This window comes from Schistocerca cancellata, chromosome 1 (assembly GCF_023864275.1).
Source record: "Schistocerca cancellata isolate TAMUIC-IGC-003103 chromosome 1, iqSchCanc2.1, whole genome shotgun sequence".
NCBI classification, from domain to species: Eukaryota; Metazoa; Arthropoda; class Insecta; order Orthoptera; family Acrididae; genus Schistocerca; species Schistocerca cancellata.
In genome coordinates, this window is record NC_064626.1 from 817,855,077 (window position 1) to 817,881,447 (window position 26,371).

The 26,371-nt window shown below is 41.8% G+C and overlaps 2 protein-coding genes across 4 annotated transcripts in view; both read left to right on the forward strand.

Moving 5' to 3' along the window:
- Window positions 1-26,371, forward strand: part of LOC126188217 (mitochondrial protein C2orf69 homolog) — a 231,199-nt gene that overhangs the window by 61,847 nt on the left and 142,981 nt on the right. The gene's annotated exons all lie outside the window — the stretch shown is intronic.
- On the forward strand, window positions 13,845-17,461 carry LOC126105075 (potassium channel subfamily K member 10). The gene has a single exon (XM_049912340.1). It carries the CDS (start codon window positions 13,845-13,847, stop codon window positions 15,051-15,053), a length of 1,209 nt encoding a protein of 402 aa, XP_049768297.1. The 3' UTR covers window positions 15,054-17,461.

Consider the following 26,371-nt stretch of genomic DNA (forward strand, 5'->3'; position numbering starts at 1 on the left):
TCTGTGGAGCGATTAGTAGCGTGTATGTATGTATGTATGTATGTATGTGTGTATGGGGGGGGGGGGGTTGCAAGAATGTACACAGACAGTACAAACAGTGACATAGATAAGCGTCTATAAATCGCTTTTCGAAGCTCCACTTCGTTCCAAATACTGTCAGAAAGACTACGTAGTGGACTTCAGAAAACGCTGTTGGCACGGTTTCCAAATGTCGTGTTTGCTCAAAAGCGCTATTTTTTGATGAATTTGCGATACATCGTAGTTCACAGAGGAGGAATATAGCTTTCTGATCCAAGGCAAATTCTTATTATGTGCAAAAGATGGAAAGGAACCCGCCATATGTTATGATATGGTCTGGATGTGCCAGCGATTTTCAGCCGAAGTTCTTTCACACCAAATACTTGCAATTTCCTTATGATATTTGATGAATAAGTCTGATCTATGTCTGCCGGTAAAGTGCTTCGCATAATTAGTTTTGAACGGCACACATCAGTCGGAAGAAGGAAGGCAGGCAGGATACTGAGTTCAACGTCCCGTCGACACCGAGGTCATTAGAGACGAAGCACAAGCCCAAACAGGGGGGGGGGGGCGGGGGGAATGAGTCGTGCTCTTTCCAAAGGAGTAATCGCGGCATTTGCCTAAAGCGATTTAGGGAAATTACGAGAAACCTAAATTTGGATTGCTGGATGTGGATTTGAACCGTCGTCGTCGTCCTGAAATCGGGCCCAGTGTGCCAACCACTGCGCAACTTCGCGTAATCACACCATCACTTGGAGCGTGAGGCACATGAAGATTTCGCTCGACTCTACATGTCGAAGGATAAAAAAACATGAAAGAGTAAACATTACTATATTTGTCTTCATTGTACTATCTTTGCTAAGTGATTGTAAGCATGCTGTTCGTGAAAGAAAGTTGGTGTCGCATGTTGTAGTCACACACCGCATCTCGATAATGAACTGTTTACAAGTTGCATTGTGGGCAAAGTCATTATGTGATCGAAAGTTAACGTATCTTATTGAAATTAAAGACTCCACTTTGAAAACGAGGTCCAGAACCTTACCGAGATGATTGTGAGCCTAGCAGAACTGCAGAAGTTATGCTCCGCACTCACTGTAAAAGTATCTTTCTGCAATTTTTCATTCATATATCTGGCAGGTTTTATCATTTTGTGGATAGGTTTAGGAAAAATGAAGCATTATTGGAAAATGTTACTTGAATAAACTACATTGATAAAAATATTGCGCACAATAAATTAAATGTATCTTCAAATTGTGATGAATACTGAAGAACATATTTTATTTGGTCCTCATAAATTACTAATATTTATAAATTATTAATCGGATTATAAATTATTAATCGGAAATATGCGGAAGGCGCTGTTATTAAGAGTTAAGAACCTACTCTTTCCAGGAATTCCCTTTCTTCGGGAGAATTGCTTCTAGCATAGCGCTCGTTTGCCGACCCTTTAGATCCTACAATACCGCGGCGAAGTAGCAGAAAGAATTACATTGCTGAATATGAGCGAGCTGAGCAGGCAGTGGCTGTTGTTAGTGATGGACACTATTTGGGTAGTAGTCGGAAAGCTTTCTTCTCATAGGCAGAACATCAGAACTCAAGTGGTGAGAGAACTCACGTACCTCTCCCACTTGATTCTTAAACAGTCTTCCTCTATTGGTTTTCTTCTACTTGTCAGTATTTGTGCCCACTCTGTGGCTGCACACGCGGGGGCTGTCTCGCCACTGGCTCGGTACGGTCCGGACGAGGTCTCCCGGTAATGAAGGTTTGCTACGCTCCACGTAATACTTGTAAAACTGAAAAGGGGGGGGCATAATAGTTCTCCATTCAAGAGAAAATATATTTTATATGGCTGCGGTTGCGCCTGTCATGTTGAATTTATTGATGTCTTGTGTTTCCCCTTCGTGCATGGTTCAAGTCATTTTTATTCACAGTACAAACATATATTGCATTAACAGTTGTCATTTTGCCTAGGAGTCAGACACGCTACGGCAGATCCAGCATTGTATTTATGTATATGCTAGTCTATTCTTGCTGTTGTCTACAATGCGAATGTTTTGTTTACGAAATAATAATTACATCTACAGCCATATCCATACTCTGCAGACGACTGGGAACTGCATGCCAGATGGTAATTCGCGACGGAGCATGAGAATTGATGGTTTAAAAGCCACTGAGCGCGCTGCAATTAATCTAATCTTCCATTCGCAGTACGTACGTGTGCGATTCCTCCTGGTTTTTATATAATCCTAGATCCCTCGATTAAATGTGGTTCTTAGAACTTTATAAGTGAGCTTTCTTGGGATATTTTGCGTCTGTCTGCAAGCAACTGGCAGTTCGTTTTTAGCATCTCGGTGTCGCTTTTCCTTGAGTCATACAAATCCGTGACAATTCGGTTGCCCCTTCTATGTATACATTCAATACCCTATATTGGTATGTGTCCCACACACCTGAACGATATTCGAGGATGGGTGTCACGGGCGTCTGGTAAGCAGTTTCCCTTGTAGATTGATCGCATTTCCCTAGTAACCTACCAGTCAACGGAAATCTGCCACCTGCTCGACCATATCCGATCATTCCATTTCATATCTGTACAAATGGTTAGAGCTAGATGCTCCTGTGAGTTGACTGATTTCAGTTGACTCCCTGATATTGTACTATAGGATACAACGTTTATTCGTATTGTGAAGTGCAAAATTTTACTTTTTTGAATATTTAAACCAATTTTCCAATCTTTGCACAACTTTGATACTTTATCTGTCTGAATATTGGTGCATTTTGTATTCAGATAATACTTAATAATAATAATAATAATAATAATAATAATAATAATAATAATAATAATAATAATGTAGCAAAAATAATACATCAACAACTTGCCATAAAACATAAACTAATAAAACAACACGTTCCCACATACAAGTACACACCACAAAATATACTGGAGAATGATGAATACAAATTATACTGGAACAGAACGATTATAACAGATAAAACAACACCACATAACAAACCTGACATCATACTCACCAATAAAAAGAAGAAATTAACACAACTAATAGAAATATCCATACCCAACACAACAAATATACAGAAGAAAACAGGAGAAAAAATTGAAAAATACATCCAACTGGCTGAGGAAGTCAAGGACATGTGGCATCAGGATAAAGTCGACATTATCCCAATTATACTATCAACTACAGGAGTCATACCTCACAATATTCACCAGTACATCAATGCAATACAGCTACATCCAAACATATATATATACAGCTACAAAAATCTGTAATTATTGATACATGTTCAATTACCCGAAAGTTCCTAAATGCAATATAACATATACCATACAGTTACAAGGAAGTCACGCTTGACCGAGGTCCGCGTCACGTTCCATTTTTAACCAGACTTAAGTCTGAGAAAAAAAGGTCAATAATAATAATAATAATAATACTAACCTCTTTTGCAGATTGCAGTTGTCTATAATGGTCTGCCAGGTCATTAATATACAACATGAAAGGCAGTTATCCCAGCGCACTTCTCTGGGACGCACCTGAGTTCTTGTATTTTCTCGATGACTGTCCATCCAAGATAACTTGCTGGGTCCTTTCTACATAGAAATCCTAGATCCAGTCACAAAGTTAGTTTTATACCCTGTGCGCTCATGTATTCATTAATGCAGATTGATGAGCTAATGAGTTAAAACGCTTTTTTCGGAAGTCAAGAAATACATCTCCAGAATGAACTTCCACGTTGCAGCAGTGTGTGACGTGGTTTGAAACTTCTGGCGATTTGAAACTTAATGCCTGACTGTGACTCGAACCCGATACTTTTGCAGGAAACTACTCTACCCACTACTTGACACACTTTCAAGACGTCATGTGAAGCGTGAATTAGGTTTCGCATGACCCCTGTTTAACAGCTGGATGTCAACCGTATGTGAGGGTAGTTTAGCGATCGCTTTTGCTGCCATTCCTGGAAACGGCTCTAGCCTGTTTGTTTTGCAACTGTGTCGGTGTGCAAAGGGTTCGGACAAAAGTAACTTTCGCGTGAAATGCCATTGCCAAGTGACATAAATCGACGAAACTAACTATAAGAAATACACAATGAGACGAACAGAAATGAGACTTTTATTGAAAGACAGTAATTACACTGAAGTCACTGCGATTTATGATGGTCCGCTGGATATTAAAAAAGGCGGGACATGGTTATCAATAGGCCGTGCGATCACCACGTGCAGCAACGCATCCTCTCAAACGTGTTCCGAAGCTGGCCAAAAAGTTACTAAGGTCTTATGGTAGGGAGTCCCTTTCCTCCACTGATGCAGTTAGCTGCTGGGTTATGGTTGGTGCGTTTTGACTTGCTGTAATACGTCTCTTCACCGCACCCCTCACGTACTCGATTGGTTTTAAGTCGGGGGAACGGACAGGCCAGTCTGTTCGCCGAATGCGGGACCGAATGCGCCCCTGAAAAGACGCACATGAAGGAGAAGTATACTGTAACAATAACCTTGACTGGTGTGTGTACCGTGTTCAAAGATTTGGAGAACAGTAACCCCATGTAACATTATACCTCGCTGCACCATAAGACGTGGACCAACAAAACGGTAACGTTTGACAATGTCCGTGTGTGCATTACGTTTTCTCCCCTGTCGCCATAAAAGTTTCGAGCAGTATCACTACACAGATTGAATATGCAACCATCCGAGAAGAGCACACGACCCCGCTTCTTGCTGGTCCGTTCCTTATGTTCTTGGGCCGTCACGAACGACGCCGTCGATGTGCGGTGCTCAACGGAACACAACGCACTTGTCATCCGCCAGAGACCAACCCCATTCAATTGCTGTACCATCGTGGAGCGTGCGATTGCATGCCTTGCAGTTCTCTTACATGTGGTTGCAATTGGACCCGTTATTTGACGGCTGTCTCTTCTTGCGGCTGTATTTGACCGTGCTCGACCACCTTGGGGTAGCAGTGCCTGTGGTTCGGAAAGCAGTGTTGTGAGCAGTATCAAACCCATGGCCTACATTCGTCACATTCATCCTTCTTAAATGTTTCCCGATGATTCTCCCCTGTGTGAAATCGCCCATATTTTGTCTCCTGGCCATGTTGAAATGAGGACCAGCACCACAGCGCACCGTAACTGCACGCTGAGTGACAAGTACTGTCCTTTTTCGTTCCTTTAACTGCCTCGTGTTGCACGGCAAGCACCATTTGGCGCTGTGGCACGTCATGTGACGTCCAACTTTACTGGGAAGCCCTTGCCAACATGCTGCCGCACTTTGTCCTGAAGCTTTGCGGGGCGGTCAAGCAAGCAAAATTTTATATTCAGGGTATACTATGGCTAAGAGGAACTCATTCAGATGCAAATTTTGTATAGAGTCTGATGGGATTCTATCGGGCCCTGGAGCTTCCACTATTACTAATGCCTGTATCACTTTTGTTTGCAGTGTTGCAAGAATTAAATTATGGCAGTATTGCCGCATTCTTTTTTTTAATGTGACAGTGGAACTCAACATTTGTGCTTTGCTACCCTGAATTTCGGCTCCTCTGTGACTTCCGCTGACAGTCTCCACAATAACAAGACAGGGATACAGTTCAAAGTCGTTTGATTGGAAGACATTCCAACTCCTTACTTCCAGTTTCCACAGAAATAAATGAAATTTATTAGTGTCAGTTAAACCCTGCCAAGGTCGAGTTGTTCACGAAATACTACTTCCTGCTAGCTCAGGGCTCCGCGTTCTTCGTGAGCCCTCTTTCTACCGAGCGCAAGCGTGCCCACTAAAATCAACAACGGCCGGAAAAAAAAACTGTCGCACTTAGGGAGCTCACTTGCCCCCCCCCCCCCCCCCAGCTGCCCCCTTTCCCCCCTCCCCCCCTTCACCGCGGCTTGCTTCCAACATTCCCAGAGGCTACAATCCCCTCCGGCCGCTGTGGCCGAGCGGTTCTAGGCCCTTCAGTATGGAACCAACCAACCGCTAAGGTCGCAGGTTCGAATCCTGTCTCGAGATGGATGTGTGTGATGCCCTTAGGTTAGTTAGGTTTTAGTAGTTCTAAGTTCTAGGGGACTGATGACCTCAGATGTTAAGTTCCCTAGTGCTCCGAGCCATTTGAACCATTTTGAGCTACAGTCCCACGAACTACATACCACTGTGCGAAGCTCTTACAAATTTCAAGCCACTAGCCAATCAACCTCTGTATTAGAATTCAGGCATTTCCATTGGCTATTTAAAGCTTCCCGCAATGGCAGTCTACAGCAAAGTGCTTCCTTCTGCCAGGATTTCAACAGCATTATTTCTTACAGGTGCTGTAAAAAAACCTGCCGTCAAGGGACAGTCACAAATTCTAAAACCAGTTTAGAATGTTTTGACCATATCCATTTACCAGGAATGTGAAAAACCGATAAGTCATCTCCAGTCTGGCCGGAAACCCCTATTCTAGGATACCGGAAATCGGTCCTAGACACACACACACACACACACACACACACACACACACACACACACTCACTCACAGATAAACTTATTCCTGGTCGGCATGAAGATCCGCTTAGAGCTGAAAGATTCACATAACATGCAGGAGCAATGGCTGGTTAATTGCTATTTATATAGGCCACATATATTCCTCTCTCAAACTCTTGTACGAAGAAGGAAACTTTTCTACACTACGCATAGCAACATAGAATTGATTCGTATATCTGATCTTGTGAAGCAAATCAGACAGACAAGACAAATGATGAAGCTAAACTGACAATAATTCATAATTATCTACAGAAAGAAAAAAAAAAAAAAAAAAAAAAAAACAGCAAACCAACACCGAGTAGGTGACTCCTACTATACTATTGATTCGACTACTGGATCTTTGATAAAAAAAAAAATAGCAAACTATTTAGGGTAGGTCAGTTCACGTAAAATGAAGTAATTTAAAGAGGTGGCAATCTACGAGAGTCACCAAACTCAATAATATACAAAAGAAATTTGTACTGCACATTCAAATTTATATGGAAGCAAACAACCTAAGTAGCAAAGATTTATAGCTGTGTCAAACCAAAATATAATTATCATGGTTTCAGAAACAATAAAAGAGAAACCATAAATAAAGATAGCATAAACTTTTACCTACAGCCTGTATATCACTTTATGTCAAACAAAACAGAATCAGTAAGTAAAAACTCAAAATTACATTCGTCAAAAATATGCGCTATCACTGTAAACACAAAACAGATGATTGTATCAGAAAATATTTGTGTCATTAATGAAGTCACCATGCACATCATTAGCATAAATCCAGTCATTAGTAGGCTACGAAAGCCACGCATACGACATTTACGAGTCACACGTGTTTGTCTGGAAGATTCAAAAATTTCACTACCCAAAGTATGGAGCGTTCGGTTGTATACATTTAATCTCTGCTGTGGTTAGATATTTATCACTTTCATATCACTACTGCATGTTAGTTGCACAATTAAACATTTCGCGGGACTGCAGTTAACTAAAAAGGTGCGGTGCGTGTGGGCTTAGTAGAAGCAACGGTCAACACAGGAAAGTCTGTGCTTGTATCGTCCACACAAAAGACGTTTCTCATACTACTTCGATGATGAATCATTTCTTCGTTTCGGCGCTAAATGGGGTCTCTAGTTGTGAAACAATGAAAGTTAATTTATGTTCGTTGTTATTTGACATTCTCAAGTTGTAATACTGGTGATCTGTTACGTGAAAATGTGTGGATGAAAATCCCAGGTAAAGATCGCCAAAATTCCACCAATGACTACTAGTTTCAGCTTATTCCCTTAAACTTCCAGTCTACGATAATACCAATAAAAATTATCACTTAATTCAGTATGTATCAGCCATCAGGTATTAGACATCTTCATAATCTGTTGAGTACAATCGCTCTTGTTGACATGTACACACTGAAATATTTCATAGACAAAAATGAAGACATATAAAGTACATTTGCAAAGTGTTACGTAAATTATAACGTTAGCCATATGTGTTTCCGGAGCTCATATTGCCACTCTTGGATTCAAATGCAAGGTGATTGACAGTGGTAACTAACATATAGGCCATGTATGGATGTAAATAAGGCGTATCTCTTGCAACGCTACTTGCAGGGACAAGGAAGTAGCTGTATTGCGGCTGTCAGAAAATTGGCCACATATGTACAGTTATTGCTAACTGCCAGATGGCACTAAGAAGCAACGAAGTTCTACAAAGTCGTGCCCCTATAACAATATAAAAAGTTGTAACGTAACGAACTTTCTAATAATTTTACGTATTATAAAGTGGAAGGAATTATGTACAGTCCTAATGATAAAAAAAATCATAAACCCATAATATTGAATAATAAAGCGAGTAATGCTGTAACCCGAAGTTTAGGTGCTAGTTACAATCAGCATTGTCATTGGCTTTAATTACAAACCAGCAAACAGATGGAGAAAACCCAAGTGGTACTGTTGAGCTATTGGTATTACATTAAGGACTGTTACAAGAATCGAACTTTATGAATATAATCATAGTACCTTATACCTAGGTATCTGCTATAGATAATATCAAACAATACCACATACGATGCACATCGAAATACAAGTTAACTGATGAACAATAAACAGAAATACTGCTCACAAACTATAAATTTTTTCAGTGTGTACATGACGACAAGAGTGATCCAGCAACAGATTATGCAGTGTGGAATGCCTGGTGGCTGATACAGAATTAAGTAATTTTTATTGGTATTTACCATAGTATTGAAGTTTAAATACAAAATATATTATGCTGGTTTACACCTTTTTTATGCATTTTTTTGTATTTTGGTTCGTCAGCGAGCTGAAATTACTGGTCAACGGGGGAATTTTGGCGATCTTGCCATGGGATCTTTACCCACACACATTAATTTATGTTGGTTGTTTCGTAATGCGAAATGCGTAATTTCTTGTGCCCTCGTCCAGCGCGTGCATTCAACGTTCTTCTTCTCCCGGCCGGTGTGCAGAGCGCACACGATAACATCGAACTTGTTTCCCCCACAAGTCACAATTATATAATCATGCTTTGGATAATAGATACGCACGTTCGCTAATAAGATACGCTGTGTTCAGTAAACTAGTACAGATTCAGCCAGCTTGTTGACTTTTCCAAGTTCCCAGTCGAATCAGAAAATTTGAAGATTGTATACGAAGTGTAGCTGCTATATGCTTAACAGTTTACTGAGAATCAGGCTATACCAGTGTTCACAGTTCGTTGCTAGATGGATCGCCAATATCATAAGTCTTTCGTTGTCACAAGGAGCTAATCATAATAAAGCCTGCTACCGTTTGTGTTGAACCATTTCGTCATTTCCCTGGAATAATATGATAAAATAATTGAAGTCTCGAACGAGGATAACCGGGACAAGCACTATTGGAAATTTTGGAAGTTTGTGGTAAGTCCCTACGGAACCAAACAGCTGAGATCATCGGTCCCAAGGCTTACACACTACTTAATCTAACTTAAACTAACTTACACTAAGGACATAACACACACCCATGTCCGAAGGAGTACTCGAACCTTCGACGGAAGGAGCCGCGGGTGCCGTGGCATGGCCACAGACTACGCGGCGAAAAGCACTGGTACGGAGCCTTAAAGAAGTCCAAAATTATATTAATTTTTGTAGCTATCAGTTAAATGGTAAGGTATTCATGCAACAAATACGAGCTATAAAGGAAAAAACGCATGCAACATGGGCGTGAAAATCTGTGGTTTGTCACTAACCACCTTAAGCTCTTGTTTAAGCAGGTTGAAAAATTTCCCTAATTTTTCATTCAGGTCTTCATGGAAGATCAGATTTGGATGTAGTGATATCTTTCTTGGCTCAGAAGAGAATGCGAACTCTCTGAATTTAATGTATGAGGCTATCTTCACGGCACGTCTTTTTTACAACCACTCCCATTGGAATTGTAGATCAGCGCTCTTAAGCTGATTATACAAGCTCTTGGCGGTTGGTGGAACTGCTGTTTGAATCTTTCCTATAAATTTTTTTTCATTAATTTATCTTGGCAATGTTACCCACCTGTCGAACAATTTTCATGCATCGGACGTGAAAGTACCATTTTGCGGCTTAATTATGATTCCTTAACAACTGATGATGGTCGATGTAGAGGATATAAAATGTAGACTGGCAATGGCAAGGAAAGCGTTTCTGAAGAAGAGAAATTTGTTAACATCGAGTATAGATTTAAGTGTCAGGAAGTCATTTCTGAAAGTATTTGCATGGAGTGTAGCCATGTATGGAAGTGAAACATGGACGGTAAATAGTTTGGACAAGAAGAGAATAGAAGATTTCAAAATGTGGTGCTACAGAAGAATGCTGAAGATTAGATGGGTAGATCACATAACTAATGAGGAAGTATTGAATAGGATTGGGGAGAAGAGAAGTTTGTGGCACAACTTGACAAAAAGAAGGGACCGGTTGGTAGGACATGTTCTGAGGCATCAAGGGATCACCAATTTAGTATTGGAGGGCAGCGTGGAGGGTAAAAATCGTAGGGGGAGACTAAGAGATGAATACACTAAGCAGATTCAGAAGGATGTAGGTTGCAGTAGGTGCTGGGAGACGAAGAAGCTTGCACAGGATAGAGTAGCATGGAGAGCTGCATCAAACCAGTCTCAGGACTGAAGACCACAACAACAACAACAACAACATTCTTTGGACAAATCAGAATTGTAGCTGTGGTTAATTCAAGATCGAGTTGTTGAACAGTTTAGCATACACAGTTCGCGAATGTAACCAATTCCAGGAAGTGATCGCCGTTCATGTAGTCAAAGACTATCCGTTCTTCTCATCTATTTCAGCGCTAGGAATTATCTTTATTTATACTTTGACAGCTTTCGCTCGACGCGCTGATCTTCAGTTCTTGTAGAATTTCATAAAAATTTCATAAGAATATGATCTCCCAGTAAACATTCCTGCTACGCTACGTTAAGCTACAAGAGCGTATACAGGATTTGAACTGGAGTGGTGTGGGGGGGGGGGGGGGGGGGGGAGGCGAAGCGCAGACCATCCTGGTACTGGATTGGTGGTCTGATTGGTTGGCGTAACAGGACGCGAAGTGGGCTTCTGAAGAATTTTTTTTTTTTTCCGCGAGGGTGAGGGGGGGGGGGGCGTCGCTTGGTACGCCAGTACACTACGGTGATACCTCATGGGATACCTCATCGGACCTCCTTTTGCCTTGCAGTGACTCGACGTGGTATGGACTCGACAAGTCGTTCGAAGTCCCCAGCAGAAATATTGAGTCATGCTGCCTGGTCTTCAGTCCTGAGACTGGTTTGATGCAGCTCTCCATGCTACCCTATCCTGTGCAAGCTTCTTCATCTCCCAGTACTTACTGCGACCCACATCTTCCTGAATCTGCTTAGTGTATTCATCTCTTGGTCTCCCTCTACGATTTTTACCCTCCACGCTGCCCTCCAATGCTAAATTTGTGATCCCTTGAGGCCTCAGAACATGTCCTACCAACCGGTCCCTTCTTTTTGTCAAGTTGTGCCACATACTCCTCTTCTCCCCAATTCTATTCAATACTTCATCATTAGTTATGTGATCTACCCATCTAATCTTCAGCATTCTTCTGTAGCACCACATTTCGAAAGCTTCTATTCTCTTCTTGTCGAAACTATTTATCGTCCATGTTTCACTTCCATACATGGCTACACTCCGTACAAATACTTTTAGAAACGACTTCCTGACACTTAAATCTATACTCGATGTTAACAAATTTCTCTTCTTCAGAAACGCTTTCCTTGCCATTGCCAGTCTACATTTTATATCTTCTCTACTTCGACCATCATCAGTTATTTTGCTGCCTAAATAGCAAAACTCCTTTACTACTTTAAGTGTCTCATTTCCTAATTTAATTCCCTCAGCATCACCCGACTTAATTCGACCACATTCCATTATCCTCGTTTTGCTTTTGTTGATGTTCATCTTATATCCTCCTTTCAAGACACTGTCCATTCCGTTCAACTGCTCTTCCAAGTCCTTTGCTGTCTCTGATAGAATTACAATGTCATCGGTGAACCTCAAAGTTTTTGTTTCTTCTCCATGGATTTTAATACCTACTCTGAGTTTTTCTTTTGTTTCCTTTACCGCTTGCTCAATATACGGATTGAATAACATCGGGGAGAGGCTACAACCCTGTCTCACTCCCCTCCCAACCACTGCTTCCCTTTCATGCCTCTCGACTCTTATAACTGCCATCTGGTTTCTGTACAAATTGTAAATAGCCTTTCACTCCCTGTATTTTACCCCTGCCACCTTTAGAATTTGAAAGAGAGTATTCCCATTATATCTAACTTTAACCTATCCATTTCCCTTTTTAAATTTTCTAATCTACCTGCCCGGTTAAGGGATCTGACGTTCCACGCTCCGATCCGTAGAATGCCAGTTTTCTTTTTCCTGATAACGACGTCCTCTTGAGTAGTCCCTGCCCGGAGATCCGAATGGGGGACTATTTTACCTCCGGAATGTTTTACCCAAGAGGACGCCATCATCATTTATCCATACAGTAAAGCTGCATTCCCTTCGGGAAAAATTACGGCCGTAGTTTCCCCTTGCTTTCAGCCGTTCGCAGTACCAGCACAGCAAGGCCGTTTTGGTTAATGTTTCAAGGGCAGGTCAGTCAATCATCCAGACTGTTGCCCCTGAAACTACTGAAAAGGCTGCTGCCCCTCTTCAGGAACCACACGTTTGTCTGGCCTCTCAACAGATACCCCTCCGTTGTGGTTGCAACTACGGTAGGGCCATCTGTATCGCTGAGGCACGCAAGCCTCCCCACCAACGGCAAGGTCCATAGTTCATGGGGAAGGTGCTGCCTCTATAGCGCCCACAATTGCGAAAGAGTTGCCACTGCAGGATGTTGTGTACGAACTGACCTCTCGATTATGTCCCATAAATATTCGATGGCTGGTAAAATCATTAATCGAATTATCCAGAATGTTCTTCAAACCAGTGGTGAACAATTGCGGTCCGATGACATGGCGCATTGCCATCCATAAGAATTCCATCGTTGTTTGGGGACATGAAGCCCATGAATGGCTGCAGATGGTCTCAAAGTAGCCGAACATCATCGTGTTGGCACCACCAGCTTGCAAAGTGCCTTGTTGCGATCCTGGATCCATGGCTTTGTGGTGTCTGCACCACACTCGAACTCTACCATCGGCTAGTAACATAGATCGTTGTACCCTCCTAACGAATCCGTTCGTCGTACGTCCGTTTCTGATTTCTGCGGCTTTTTCACGCAGTGTTGCTTGTCTGTTAGCACTGACATCTCTAGACAAATACTGGTCTTGGTTGTTAAGTGAAAGCCATCGGTCACTGCGTTTGAGAGGTAACGCCTGAAATTTGGTATTCTCGGCACACTCTTGACACAGTGGTTCTCGGAATATTGAATTTGCTAACGATTTGCGAAATGGAATGTCACATGAATCTGGCTCTAACTGCCATTCCGCGTTCAAAGCCTGCACGCCATAATGACCTAGGAAACATTTTCATATGAATTGCCTGAGTCCAAATGGCAGCTCCGGCAGTGCACTGCTCTTTTATACTTCGTGTACGCTATACTACCGCTTCTGTATATATTCACATCGCTGTGCCACTACTTTTGTCACCTCACTGTATTAAGGGCATACTTCCTGAGTATGCTACACTGGCCAACACGCCGTCACAAAATATCATGTTCAGTCATACGATCTTAGATTGTTTGGGTGACGTGTTTCGCAAGAACTTTCAGGTCTCGGAGTGTCGCTTCTTTGTGTTTGGGACTTGAGCGCGAGGGAGGGGGGCGGGGGTGGAGGGAGATAGACGATGGTCGGCTCTCGGAACGGCGTCAAGCCGAGCTTCGCACGTCGTCGCCGCCCTGGCGCCGTGCCACGGAGTGCGAGAATAGAGCCGAAGGCCGGCGCAGTAGAGGTAGAGGCGGAGGCAGCGACTGCAGTGTTGGCCGCGATGCGGGGCGCGGTCGGAGCGGGCCGAGCCCGCGGCGGCTCGGTGCGCAGCCACGGCTCCTCGTCGGACGCCACCGACGTGGACCCCCGCGAGCGCCTCAAGGCCTGCTGCCGCCGCCTCGTCGCCTTCATGTGCACCCAGGTGGGGGTGGGCGCGCTCGTCGTCGGCTACGCGATCGTGGGCGCCGTCGGCTTCATGTGGCTGGAGCGCGGCCACGACAGTCCGCTGCTGGAGCAGGAGCGCACTGTCATCGGCATGCGGGCCGCCTGTGCCGACGAGCTTTGGGACCTAGTGGACCGGCACAACACGCTAGACGGCGCCGCCGCGTGGGCGCGCGACGCGGACGTGGTGCTGCGTCGCTTCCAGGACGTGGTGGCGCGCGCCGCTCGTGCCGGCTACACGGGCGCCAGCCTCGACAACACGTGGTCCTTCCCCGCCGCGCTCATGTTCTGCCTGTCCGTCTTCACGATGATCGGCTACGGCAACCTGGTGCCCCGCACCTCGTGGGGCAAGGCCGTCACCGTGCTGTACGCCGTGTTCGGCATCCCGCTGTACGTGCTGTACTTCATGAACATGGGGAAGGTGCTCGCGACGACGTTTCGCTGGCTATACGCGCGCGTGCACGAGTGCAGCCGCGACAGGTCTCCGCGCCTGCGCCGGGGAGGTTCCGTGGGCCCCGCGCCCCCGCCGCGCCGCGTCATAGTCCCGTCCACCGCTTGCCTCTGGGTCATTGCCGCCTATATCCTCGCCGGCACCATCATGTTCGCCGAGTGGGAAGGCTGGAACTACCTCAACAGCACCTACTTCTGCGTCACCAGCTTGTGTAAAATTGGCATAGGTGATTTTGTGCCCGGTGCCAACATCAGTGACTCGCACGGCGGCAGCCAGACCAAACTTGTTATCAACTTCGTATACCTCTTGCTGGGAATGGGACTGGTGGCGATGTGCTATAATCTCATGCGGGAGGAAGTGCGTGTGAAGGTGCGAGAGGTGAAACGGGAACTCGGGCAGTGTCTCGAAGATACCCGGACGCGTATGGCGTACTGCACTGAGCCTTCGGAAAATTGACAGCTTAGCCGTGGTTTTGTGCGTGGTACCTTGACTTGCGACGAGAGGTGGCGCTTTAAGATTTGCCACTCACTGTGAAAAATACTCTTTAAAGTTTACAAAACTCAGAACTCACCTTATGTGAGAGTAAGTTATTTAACAAAAGGAGTTTTGCAATTACTATATGCAAGGGTACTTGCAAAACTGGACGTTTTCAAATTTTCTGGCGTTTTCTGACCTAGCTTTGTGACACACTGGTCGACGTATCCCCAAGTTCGTGGATGCCTTCTAGAAGAGGGGGGGGGGGGGGGAAATCGTCTGGTGCGTTTCGTTACTGGCTTCACTCTGCCGCTTTATCTTTTGAAAACTTCTGACCCAGCAAAAGTTATTTTAAAACCTCAAGTTTGAAAGTAAACGGTAATACAAAATAAAAATTTTAGTTCAATATAATATCCAGAACAGAAAATAATTTAGTGTGCATGTCATTGAAGCTGCGGAACACTGTTAAAAGCATCCATTGGCTCAAAGTGGCGGATGTAAAGTTGCGAACAACACGTCATTTAATGTTCTTATATACAAGAGAAGGCATTTCTCTCTCTCTCTCTCTCTCTCTCTCTCTCTCTCTTTCTTTCTTTCTTTTTCCCATGGAGCAGCAGTACTCCTTGTAATAGGCCTCCATGGCAGTTTTGATGGTATGGCAAGCTTCAGCTGTCTCACTGCCACATCACTCTATTGAGAAGTGGTTGCAGATTGGCACTTCTCCTGGAAGTTTTCCAGTATAGAAATCTTGACATTCCTAAAGATTGTCAGCACGACTTTCAGTGAATGCCCGTCTTTGAACGTTTTCTTGTTCTGAGATGACTGAGTCTGCTTCACCTCGCAGGTCGCGCGTTGATCAAGAAGAGCATCGTCTCCACACCCATGATGATGTCCTAAGACATGTCTAGCATACGTGCTGCGATCGTCAGTCAGTTACCTTCAAGCTCATTCGTTACCCCTACAGACAAAATCGAAATGGGTGATACTGTGCGCGGATCAGTGACTCGTGTTTAATTCCAAATGCTGTGCGTAGTGACGCGTATTTACTAGTCAGTCTGTTTACCTATGTCTGTTCAGAAGGACATTCGTCTTGTCACAAATATTGTATCTTTTTTTTTTAATCTTTCCGCCCATTCAAAAACTAGATCTATATTTCAACGATTATATTTCATACTGTCTCACTATTCTGACTTCGATTTCAAATGTTTTCAATCCTTCTGACCACAATGCGTGATTAATACTTAGGGTGCGTGGCGGAGCGTATTTCTGGTAATTTCTGTTCCTCCTCTTCCGTGTTCTATTCGCAAATGGCACATGGGAAGATAGATTGTCAGTAAACTTATGTATTAGCTCAAATTTCTCGGATTTTCTCGTTGTGCTCATTTCGCGAGAGGTATGTGGAAGAAGGTAATACGTTGCCTGATTCTTCTTGGCACGTACGCTCTCGAAATTTCGATAGTAAAGTTCGTCGCTATGCACAATACTTCTCTTGTATCGTCTGTCATTGGAGTTTGTTGAACACATCTGTAACGCTCTAGCGCCGACCAAAAGATCTAGTGACGAAACTCGCCGCTGTTCGTTGGATCTTCTAGTTAGTTTCATGTTCCATGGATCTTTTTGCACGATAAAAAAGATGTGAAACGAGTGATTTTACATTCACATCACAAATTAATTTGTAAATATGGTTACATGCTGAACATTTATAAGTTGTTTCCTTTTTTAAATTTCTTGTCTCTTCTACTAATCTAATCAGATGAGGGTCCCAGACAGATAACCGATATTTAAGAATCGGAAGAATCGCTAAAACACTTCTTTTGTGGATGAATCATGTTTCCTTAAGATTCTTCCTACAAACCTCAACCTACCATCTCCTTTTTCTGTAGTTTGATGCATATGGTAATTTCACTTTATGTTGCACTGGTTGGTTATTCCTAGGTATGTTACGGCACCTTACAGATTCCATTGTTTTGTCGTCAATAGAGTAATGGTAAAGCAGTGAATTTATGCGCATAACATTACATTTATTTACGTCCAGGACCAACTGCCAGTCTCTGCATCAATCCTCTACAGGTCTTCTTGCAGTTCGCTAGTCGTATAGCATTGTTGCCGCCTTATAGATAAAAAGCATCATCTGTGAACAATCTGACGGAGCTTCTAACGTTTTCCACTAGATTGTTGATATACATTGTAAACAGTAAAGGTTCTATCAAACTTACTTGCGGTACACCTAAAATTACCTTTACGTCTCCAGATTTTCTTTCACAGAGAGCACCGTTTCGAGTTCTTTCGGCAAGGAAGGCATGAATCCAGTCACAAATCTGGCCCGATCTCGGTAAGCTCGTACTCTTTTCACTAAACGACAGTGCGAAACTGTATAAACCATCTTTCTGAAGACAGCATCAAACTGGACGCCAATGTGTACAGCGCCCTGGATGTCATTGCTCACAGTACCATCATTGCGTTCTGTTGTTAAGGTATCATACGTAACTGAGTCTTCAGCATGCCTTGACTGCCATGTGAAAGACCCAAGTTCGCTTCTCGGTGCTACCACAAATTTTTCCGTAGCAATGGGTTGCACTCAACCTAATGAGTTGTGTTGAGGACCTGCTTGAATGGGAAATGGTGCCTTCGAGGGCTTGATTGTAGAGCTAGGTTTGCTTTTTTCACTCCATATTACTGTGGAGGTTCGGAAGAGATGTGACAAAGGGAGAGTTATTTAGATCTCATAAATATTGGTTGTTTGAGTTGTAATGAGTTCTCTTTATCTACTTATTTTACATGCAGAATGTGTTGTGCTTTTACCAGACTATATTTCGAACGAACGCAGGCGAGAGAACATGAAAAGTAAGCTTATGATGAATGAAGTCGGAACAAACTGAAAAACTGTGTCTATTTCTTCATTAAATTCCTGACAATGTTTGATATGTAGCTTTTCATTTCCTCTTTGCTGATGACAGAATTTATTTTCTTGGTTAAAATCATGATCTGTGTATTTATTAAACTGATAGTATAAGCTGTTAAATGTTTATATTTTGTTTAATGTTACATAGCAATTGAAAAATGAATTCTGAGTAACCATTATAGTGGCTTGACAAAAAACTCTTGTTTTTACTCTGATTACCATTTGACATTCGTAGCTTACTTAAAGTAAGTTCTATTATTAGCAAATGTAAAGGAAAATCAAGTTGTGCCTGAAATACAATTGACACATTACTGATATACAGATCAGTCTCTGTAGACCATTTTCTAATGCTTTTATTGGGATTTTTTAAAGATGATCTAAAAAACTGAAAGCTATGTTTTGTGGCATATGAGTTCAAAATATTAAAAACAAATCGATAATTTTTTCTTCAATTTTGTTCACTGTTTCCTTTCCTTTTATTCCTATTTCGAATTTTTTCCTCACATACTAGTTTGAAATAGCCAAATACAATGTGTACATAATACAAGATAAATGTTTAATGTGGCTGATTAAATATCATCAATTTTGTCATCCATTGTTTACCTTCAAATACAAACGCCATTCTTCTTGTCTGAATTCGTCTATGCCAAATTGCAGAGAAGTGGGTACGAACATTCCTGTTTTGCAAGGGGGTACTCAGAGAAGTGAGAACAAAAAGGTAATGTAACTGGCAGGAAGCGGTAATGACTGACAGTACTGTCAGAACAAAATAAGTACATTTTACTTCAAGACATTAAACTAACTGCTGTAACCTTAAACTTCAGCTTTTGAGATACGAATGACTTTCTTGAGCGAGGTAAAATGTAACCATACGAATGACTTTCTTGAGAGAGGTAAAATGTAACCAGACAATGAATGAGATGGAAGAGAAAAAGTGAATGCAAATTGTGAAACAGTTAATTACAGGGATACTTACAATTCATATGTAACCACGTATATAAACAGTACTGCCAGAAGTAAAATGCATGTTAACAACAAATGATGTTCTTGTTGTCTTTAGTTTGAAGATTGGTTTGATGCGCGCTCCATACTAGTCTACTCTCTGCAAGTCCTTCGTCTCAGATCTGTTCACAACTACTACATTCTTCATCCACTGGAACCTGCCTGTTGTGTAGTCAAACGTTGCTCTCTTTACAGTTCCGGCCAAATTCCATCCATTACCAAATTAACTACTCCTTGATGTCTCATGACGTTTCCTATAAACCTATGCCTACTTTTTGTTAAGTTGTTGCATAAAACTCTTTCCTCCCTAATTCGATGAGTTGTTACCTGTTATTAGTTACATAATATACCCAGTTAATCTTCAGCATTCTTCCGAAACAACAAATTTCAAAAGATTCTGTTCTCTTGTCTGTGCTGTCACCCACCCACCTTTTATATGAGGCTACACTCCAGACAAATACTTCCAGGAAAGATGTTCTAACGCCTAAACTTCTATTCGAATTAACAAAATTCTCATTTTCAGAAGAGCATTGTCTCCCTGTTGCCCGTTTGCGTTTCATATCGTCTCCATGGGTGTCCGCAAAAATTTACGCTATATTTTGGATTTGTTGTCTTATGTAACTGTTTCAGCCAGTTTATTAACAGGAAAGGATATTACTGTTATCCATTTCATAATAATTGACTCCTACTTTGAGCTCCTATTCTGATCATATTGCATTACGAACATTGATGTGTTACACCTTGCTGGAATAGAGGAAATGTCTACTTTTATTTAGTGTATGAATATTACATTTTAGTTGAAATAAGGCGTCATACGCGGTAATATATAAGAGAAACCGTGCTTTTTGTAGTTTTTTTCGGCAATGTCAACTTGAAGGACAAATAAAAATCAGACCGTAATTAGGAGAAAAATTTCGTGTGCACAGTTTAAAGATACAGCCTTGTTCTAATTATAGGCGGATCTTCGTTATTTTCTGATAACTCGTTTCATTGTTATTATGTAAAACGCAATTGCGATGAGCTTAACGTTATAGCTATTGCATCGCAGAAGGCACTGGTGTTAAGCTTGAACTTTTATTGGTTACATCATATGTTTTTACAAAAGAAAACTCCTCGTGTTTGTTAGTTAAGAGTTTGTAAAGCAATTGTGTTAGTAACTGCAATACATGCTAGGCTGTGGTGGACTGTAGTTGTCACATCAGCGCGCCACCACTGTTGTTACGCGCCATAAGCGCCTGTTCGTCAGCGAAGAATGGCAGCTTCGTAGTCGCATTCCAGAACAGCATTGCGGCGTTCGGTTTTCGTTGAGAGCAGAGGAGAAATTGCAAATAAATGCTCGATATGCAAGCAGCTCACAATAAATGAACATTTGTCTATCACATTTCAACAGTAAATGAAAAAGTCGATTAGCACAAATTTTGCTCTAAAGAATGACGACTGAAATAAAACCTACCTTAATCGCTTTCGCTGCTGGTTGAGGTCTCGCTGCCGCTATTGCAGTCGTCTACTTGTATCAGCAACAGTTTGATTGCTATGTCAAGACAGTGGGCTCTTCGTGCATAACTGTTTTCAAGTTTGTGTAAATGACTCACTGAATTCCTCCAGACACTTTGGGAAGTACTTTCCAGAGCGGAACGACACAACTGTATATTATCATGTATTTTAAAATTCTCCGTTTCTACGTTGTTCTTGACGAATGCGAAATAAGTTTAGTGGCGTTCAGTTCACATCGCGCTACAGGCAACCACAAGAGATTGATTTCCGTGTCCACTGATCGCAATATACTTTTCAAAATGCATTCCTGCGCCATGAAGTGCTGTCGCACGTGTTCCAATAGGCCAGCTTTAGTAAGTTCCTTGTATGATATGCCATTAGATGGAAGATCTCCATTATTGCTTTCCATCCATTCTATAATAGAATCCTCCCTCCATTTCGCAGATGAATTTCGTGACACTGGATTTGTCACCATGAGATGTGAAGACTGATCCAAACAATCGCATATCTGTTTGGTAATTTTCCAAGAACACTACTAAACCACTCTTTGTAGTGTCTGGCATTCATTTCATAATGATAATTTTCACCTCCTTCTTGCCCAGTAAAAACACACGCCAGCATTTTGTACGAGTCCATATTCGTTCCCAATGTGACACATTATAATCCTTTTTCCAGAATCTGACGGTTTTTCAATTCCTCCTTTCTAGCTACTTCACTCTTGAATATAATCGTCTAAATGTTCTGATGCATAAGGCATTTCTGGAATGATATGCACCACACCAGCTCTCATCAGTGTAATAGTAATAAATAGTCCATCTGGTGTTAGGCAAGTATCTTATTTCCCGCAAGAACTGGTATCTCTTTCATGCTGCTTTGTTATTTTCCATCGGCACAGGTTTTTTGTTGAAATTTTTGTTTCTGAAGTCCAATTTTTGAATAGCACGCCAAAGGTTTGCGTCACTTTTATCAGGAAAATCTTCCACTACAGTCTTCAACGTTTCCAACGCGGCTGCCACTGAGGGAAACTGCTTGTCCACGTAGAAGTTGTGGAGTGTCTTTTTCTGGTCGCTTGGATAAACCCGTCCAATACAAGCTTCTGTCGCCTGACAGAATTCTTCGTTGGTGATGTAAGACATGAAGTTTCTGTATATTCTCTCGAAATCCGCTTCACTGTACTTTCACTAATACTGAAACATTCAGAAGTTCAATTTCTGGCTATGATGTGGAACTGCTCACGTCCTGTTCCTTTTCGGCCTCAAAGCAAGCACGCGCACTGATCACCATATACTTTTCACAACTCCCTAAATTATGCATGGTTTCACACAAACACACTGCACCTAATTATTTTACGAACACGCACGAATACACAAAATGGAAGGAAGGACGATTGTTTCCTATATGACGGGAAGCCGCTATGTAAACACTGCAACAATGTATAATGAAGTGAAAATACTGTTCAGAGGTCTGGCAATTTAGTACACGCGAGCACAGGGCGCATAGAAACGCAAAAGCAAATAGAGATGTGATATTAACGCTTTATGCAAATTTACGTGCATAAAAACAAGAGCTGTGAAAAGCAACAACAGAGTTTGCATTTACACTCGGCGTCTCGTTAATGTGTGTCACCAATTAGGCAAATGCCAGCAGTTTACGCCCCCCTGTATTAGGGCAAAACGACTGATTAGAAAGCAAAGACAATTCGTCAGGAAGTTGAATATGATTATATCTTTAAACTGTACAGAGGAAATTTTTCTCGGAATTGCGGTCTGACTTATAGACCTAAGACTCCTCAAATTTGATTGATGACCTCAGATGTTAAGTCCCATTGTGCTTAGAGCCATTTGAACCATTTGGACTCAAATTTGGCAGTCGCTAAACAATGATATATCGCCAAAAAATGAAAAAAACACCCTTTCTCTTAAATATTACCGTGTATGTCGCCCCCTTTTCAACTAAAATGTAATATTCATACACGAATAAAAGAGACACTTGCACGATTCCGGCAAGGTATTCTCCGCCATGCACCATGCAGTGGCTTGCGGAGTATGTATGTAGATGTAGGGGGTATTGAGCTGTACAGAGAAGGGCAGCTCAAATGGTCACAAGTTTGTTTAACTTGTTGGAGAATGTTACAGATTGTTGGAAGAACTGATTTGGGAGACTCTTGAAGACAGGCGTAAACTATCCCGAGATACCTTCTTACAAACTCAAAACTCCTTCTGTGATGACTCTAGGAATATACTAAAAGCATGCTGCATATCACTTCCACATGGACCGTGAGGACAAGATTAGATTAATTATAGCATGCACAGTGGCATTTAAACAGTCATTCTTTCCGCGCTCTGTACATGAATGGAACGGGAAAAACCCTTAACAACTAGTTCAAGGGGACTTAACCTCCGTCGTGCATTTCACAGTGGCTTTCATAGTATGGATGTAGATATGGTGCCCGAAAAATAAAATTTGAAAGGAAGTACGCAAAATTAATTGGACACAAATGTTTGGTAGTTACCCACGCCATGTTTTAGGTACATTACTGTAGTACCTAAACAGTAAGCACATATCTTTAGTATATGTTTTCATCCTAACGATCTTAAATCTTTACATGATTAAATCCAGCGTCTCCAATGAGTTAACCAAGTGAACAGAGATATGGCAAGCCACTATATTTGCATTTGGAAAGACTGCGATTCAAATCTCTCTGACTATCCAGATTTAGGTTTCCTGTGATTTACGTAAATTGCGTAAGTCGAATACTGGTATGTTTCCCTTGAAAGAGCTGGAACGAAAGATTCCCCATCATTCCCCAATATGAGCTTGTTCTCTGTCTGATGACCTTACCCTTGATTAAACTTTATCTTCCCAACGAGTTCAGAAATGAAACTTTAAATTTTCACGAACATATATCATTTACATTCCACTGATGTTTACATTGAAAATTACAAATCGAATGTCAGATTGTGGAAAAACTGTTCGATATCAACAAAATTAACCAGCGAAACATGTCACTGCAATTCTTCTCAAAGCGGAGAAAGAGAGAGTAAACTAAAAAAAAGCTCATTCAATTTTGATTTGATGCCTTCTATAACAGTTTTTTGTTTATGAAATTTCGCATGTGATAGTGTTAATTTCGTTGTTTTCGTGTCTTCTTATTCTTTTATGTTGTTTGGCATAACAAAATTCCAGATACTGAGTGTAAAAGGTCCATTGGAAAATCTTCCTTAACAACGCCCAGATTGGACTATTGACAACCAAATAAGATGATCACTGTCTTCTCAGTTTACATGTTATTGTTTATCCAAGGCAACTGCACTGCAAAATTCTTAACTCTGAGTGAGTACATGTTGCGTTGTGATGCATCGCATACACTTTGAATAAGGTCTCATCTACACGAGAGGATATCTTTTTGATCCTGAAATTCCCTTCTAAGTTGTTCCCCTCTAGAACAGAAAATTGCATTTTTCTCGTGCGTTTGGGGCCATAGCTGAAATAATAGACGCACACACACACATACAGTATAGAATGCTGTGTTCTTCAGAGCGTGATGGTATAGTGCAAAATTGAGTACAGTTCCAGCAAGGACAGATGGTAAACTATTGTTGTGGTTGTGAGTAGGGGAAGCAGCTGTGGTGATGGATGTCGGGCAGATACACTGCAACCATGTTTATTTTGGAACTGTAATATGAGGAGACAAGATTGAAACAATTTGGGGCTGTGTTTTGGCTGTCAGCAAGGAAAGAATATAATTTACCGGGATTAACCTGACAACCAAATAAACTCAGACAGTGTAGTGCTTGGCTGTGGCAGTGCTAAATCTGCAGTCTAGAGAATTATCTCTAGATTACAGAAAGAGGCAAGTGCTCCCGTTCCCCTTGTGTGCGGGCACCAGTGTCTAGGGCTATTGATAAAATATTGATGTACCGGTATTTTTTCCAATAAATATCGATATATGTCAGTGATATACTTCCCACGATATGTCGGTATTGATTGTAATAGCAATATCGACTGCTGATATTTTTATTTTATTTTAAATTTTTTTCGTTATTTTCAGTTAAGTATATGAAATTGTTTTTTGAAATAGTAGTAGAATACAATATTACCTTACTTTCACTGTATGAAGAGGTCTTGCTACTTTTTGAGCACCCGTCATGTCCTGTCTTTCGCTTTGACTGTGTGAAGCATGTTTATGTAGCAGAAAGTAGTAGTCCGGTTACACTGGAAAGGGGGGGGGAGGTGAATGGTATAACAAGATTTCCGATGTGGAGAAATAGCCTACCGGTTGCGTTAAAAAAAAATAACGCAACTAGTGTACTATTTCTTCACATCAGCATTTTTCAAAAACAGTTGCTGAAAAAAATTACCATGATCTAAATGACAAGACTGATTTTTGCGGTGGGCGGAGACACGTGAGGAGATACGCTTGAAACGTCCCCTTTGAGCAATTTATACACGACTGTGCTTAACCTGACACACAATATTATTTAGCGCAACGCAATCTGACTTTCAAAAATGCCTGCAAAAGAATGGCCCTGACTAACATTAAACTATACCTTTCAGAAATCACTTACCTCACAAAAATCTTCATTACTCGAACTACTGCAATACAGCGAGCGCCACTACTGCCAGCTAAATAAAAGATTGAAACTACCGAAGGCACTAACTACTGATAGGGATAGTTAGCAAATGAAAGATTTTAATAGAGAACAAACACTGTATTTACCTTAATATCATTACTCGAACTACTGCAATACAGCGAGCGCCACTACTGCCAGCTAAATAAAAGATTCAAACTACCGAAGGCACTAACTACTGGTAGGGATAGTTAGCAAATGAAAGATTTTAATAGAGAACAAACACTGTATTTACCTTAATATCATCAAAAGTCATAATATATGTAATTTCAAAACTCCGCCATCTCTCTCCTCACATCCACCACTGCTGGCGGCTCACCTCTAACTGCGCAACGCTACGCGCTGTTCACATCCAGCTGCCGCTGCCTAACACTACAACGGCAGACAACAATGCAAACTAGCCACAGGCTGCACACAGCACAGCCAGTGATTTTCATACAGAGCGCTACGTAACGTTGCCAATAAGAAAATATAAACAGCCTGAACAGCCTACTTACACGCTGACGTAATCGGCGCTAGGCGCTACCAACAGAAACTGCAACGTTAACTTCACCATGCAGTTTTGGCACTAGAGCTTCTAGGTCGCTCCCGTTCCAGAAATGAAAAACAGGGAAATCTGCATGAAGTGTACCAGACAAATCAGATATATCTGATGAAACCAAACAACAGACCCATCGGACACCTTTTATTGTGCCACTTACATGCCGTTACCATTGTTAGCAAAAGTGGTTATCGGCAATCCACGAACGTGCATAGCTTTCCTTTCAATTCTTGCTTCTTCTGGGTGATATGCAAGCACTAGCTTGTTAATTGTACAGAATATCTAATAATAAATCAATACTTGCATATACAGATCTAAAACCGATAGTATATTTACAGTGTGCAGCCGATATTTTTATAGGCCCGAAGACCAACTTCTTTCGTCGATATATCGATACATTTTCGATATATTATGGGACGAGAATTATATTTTTTAAATATCGATATATCAGATTCCCGATATGTTTAAAAATATCAACAGTCCTAGTGTGGGCAATAGTAATGTCTCCGGGTGGTGCGCATTCTTCCAAGAGGACCGTGTGAATCTTCGTGATTTGCCACGCTCCGGGCAGCCGGACAGCTGTAACTCCGCAGGATGTAGGAGCCATTGAGGCAGCAATTTTGAGCTACCGGCGTGTGCAGCTGCGAACCGTATCGCAGCACTTCAGTGTTTCGTATGGTGTACGATATTGTTCATGACACGTTGAAATTTCGTGAAGTCAAGTGCTCGC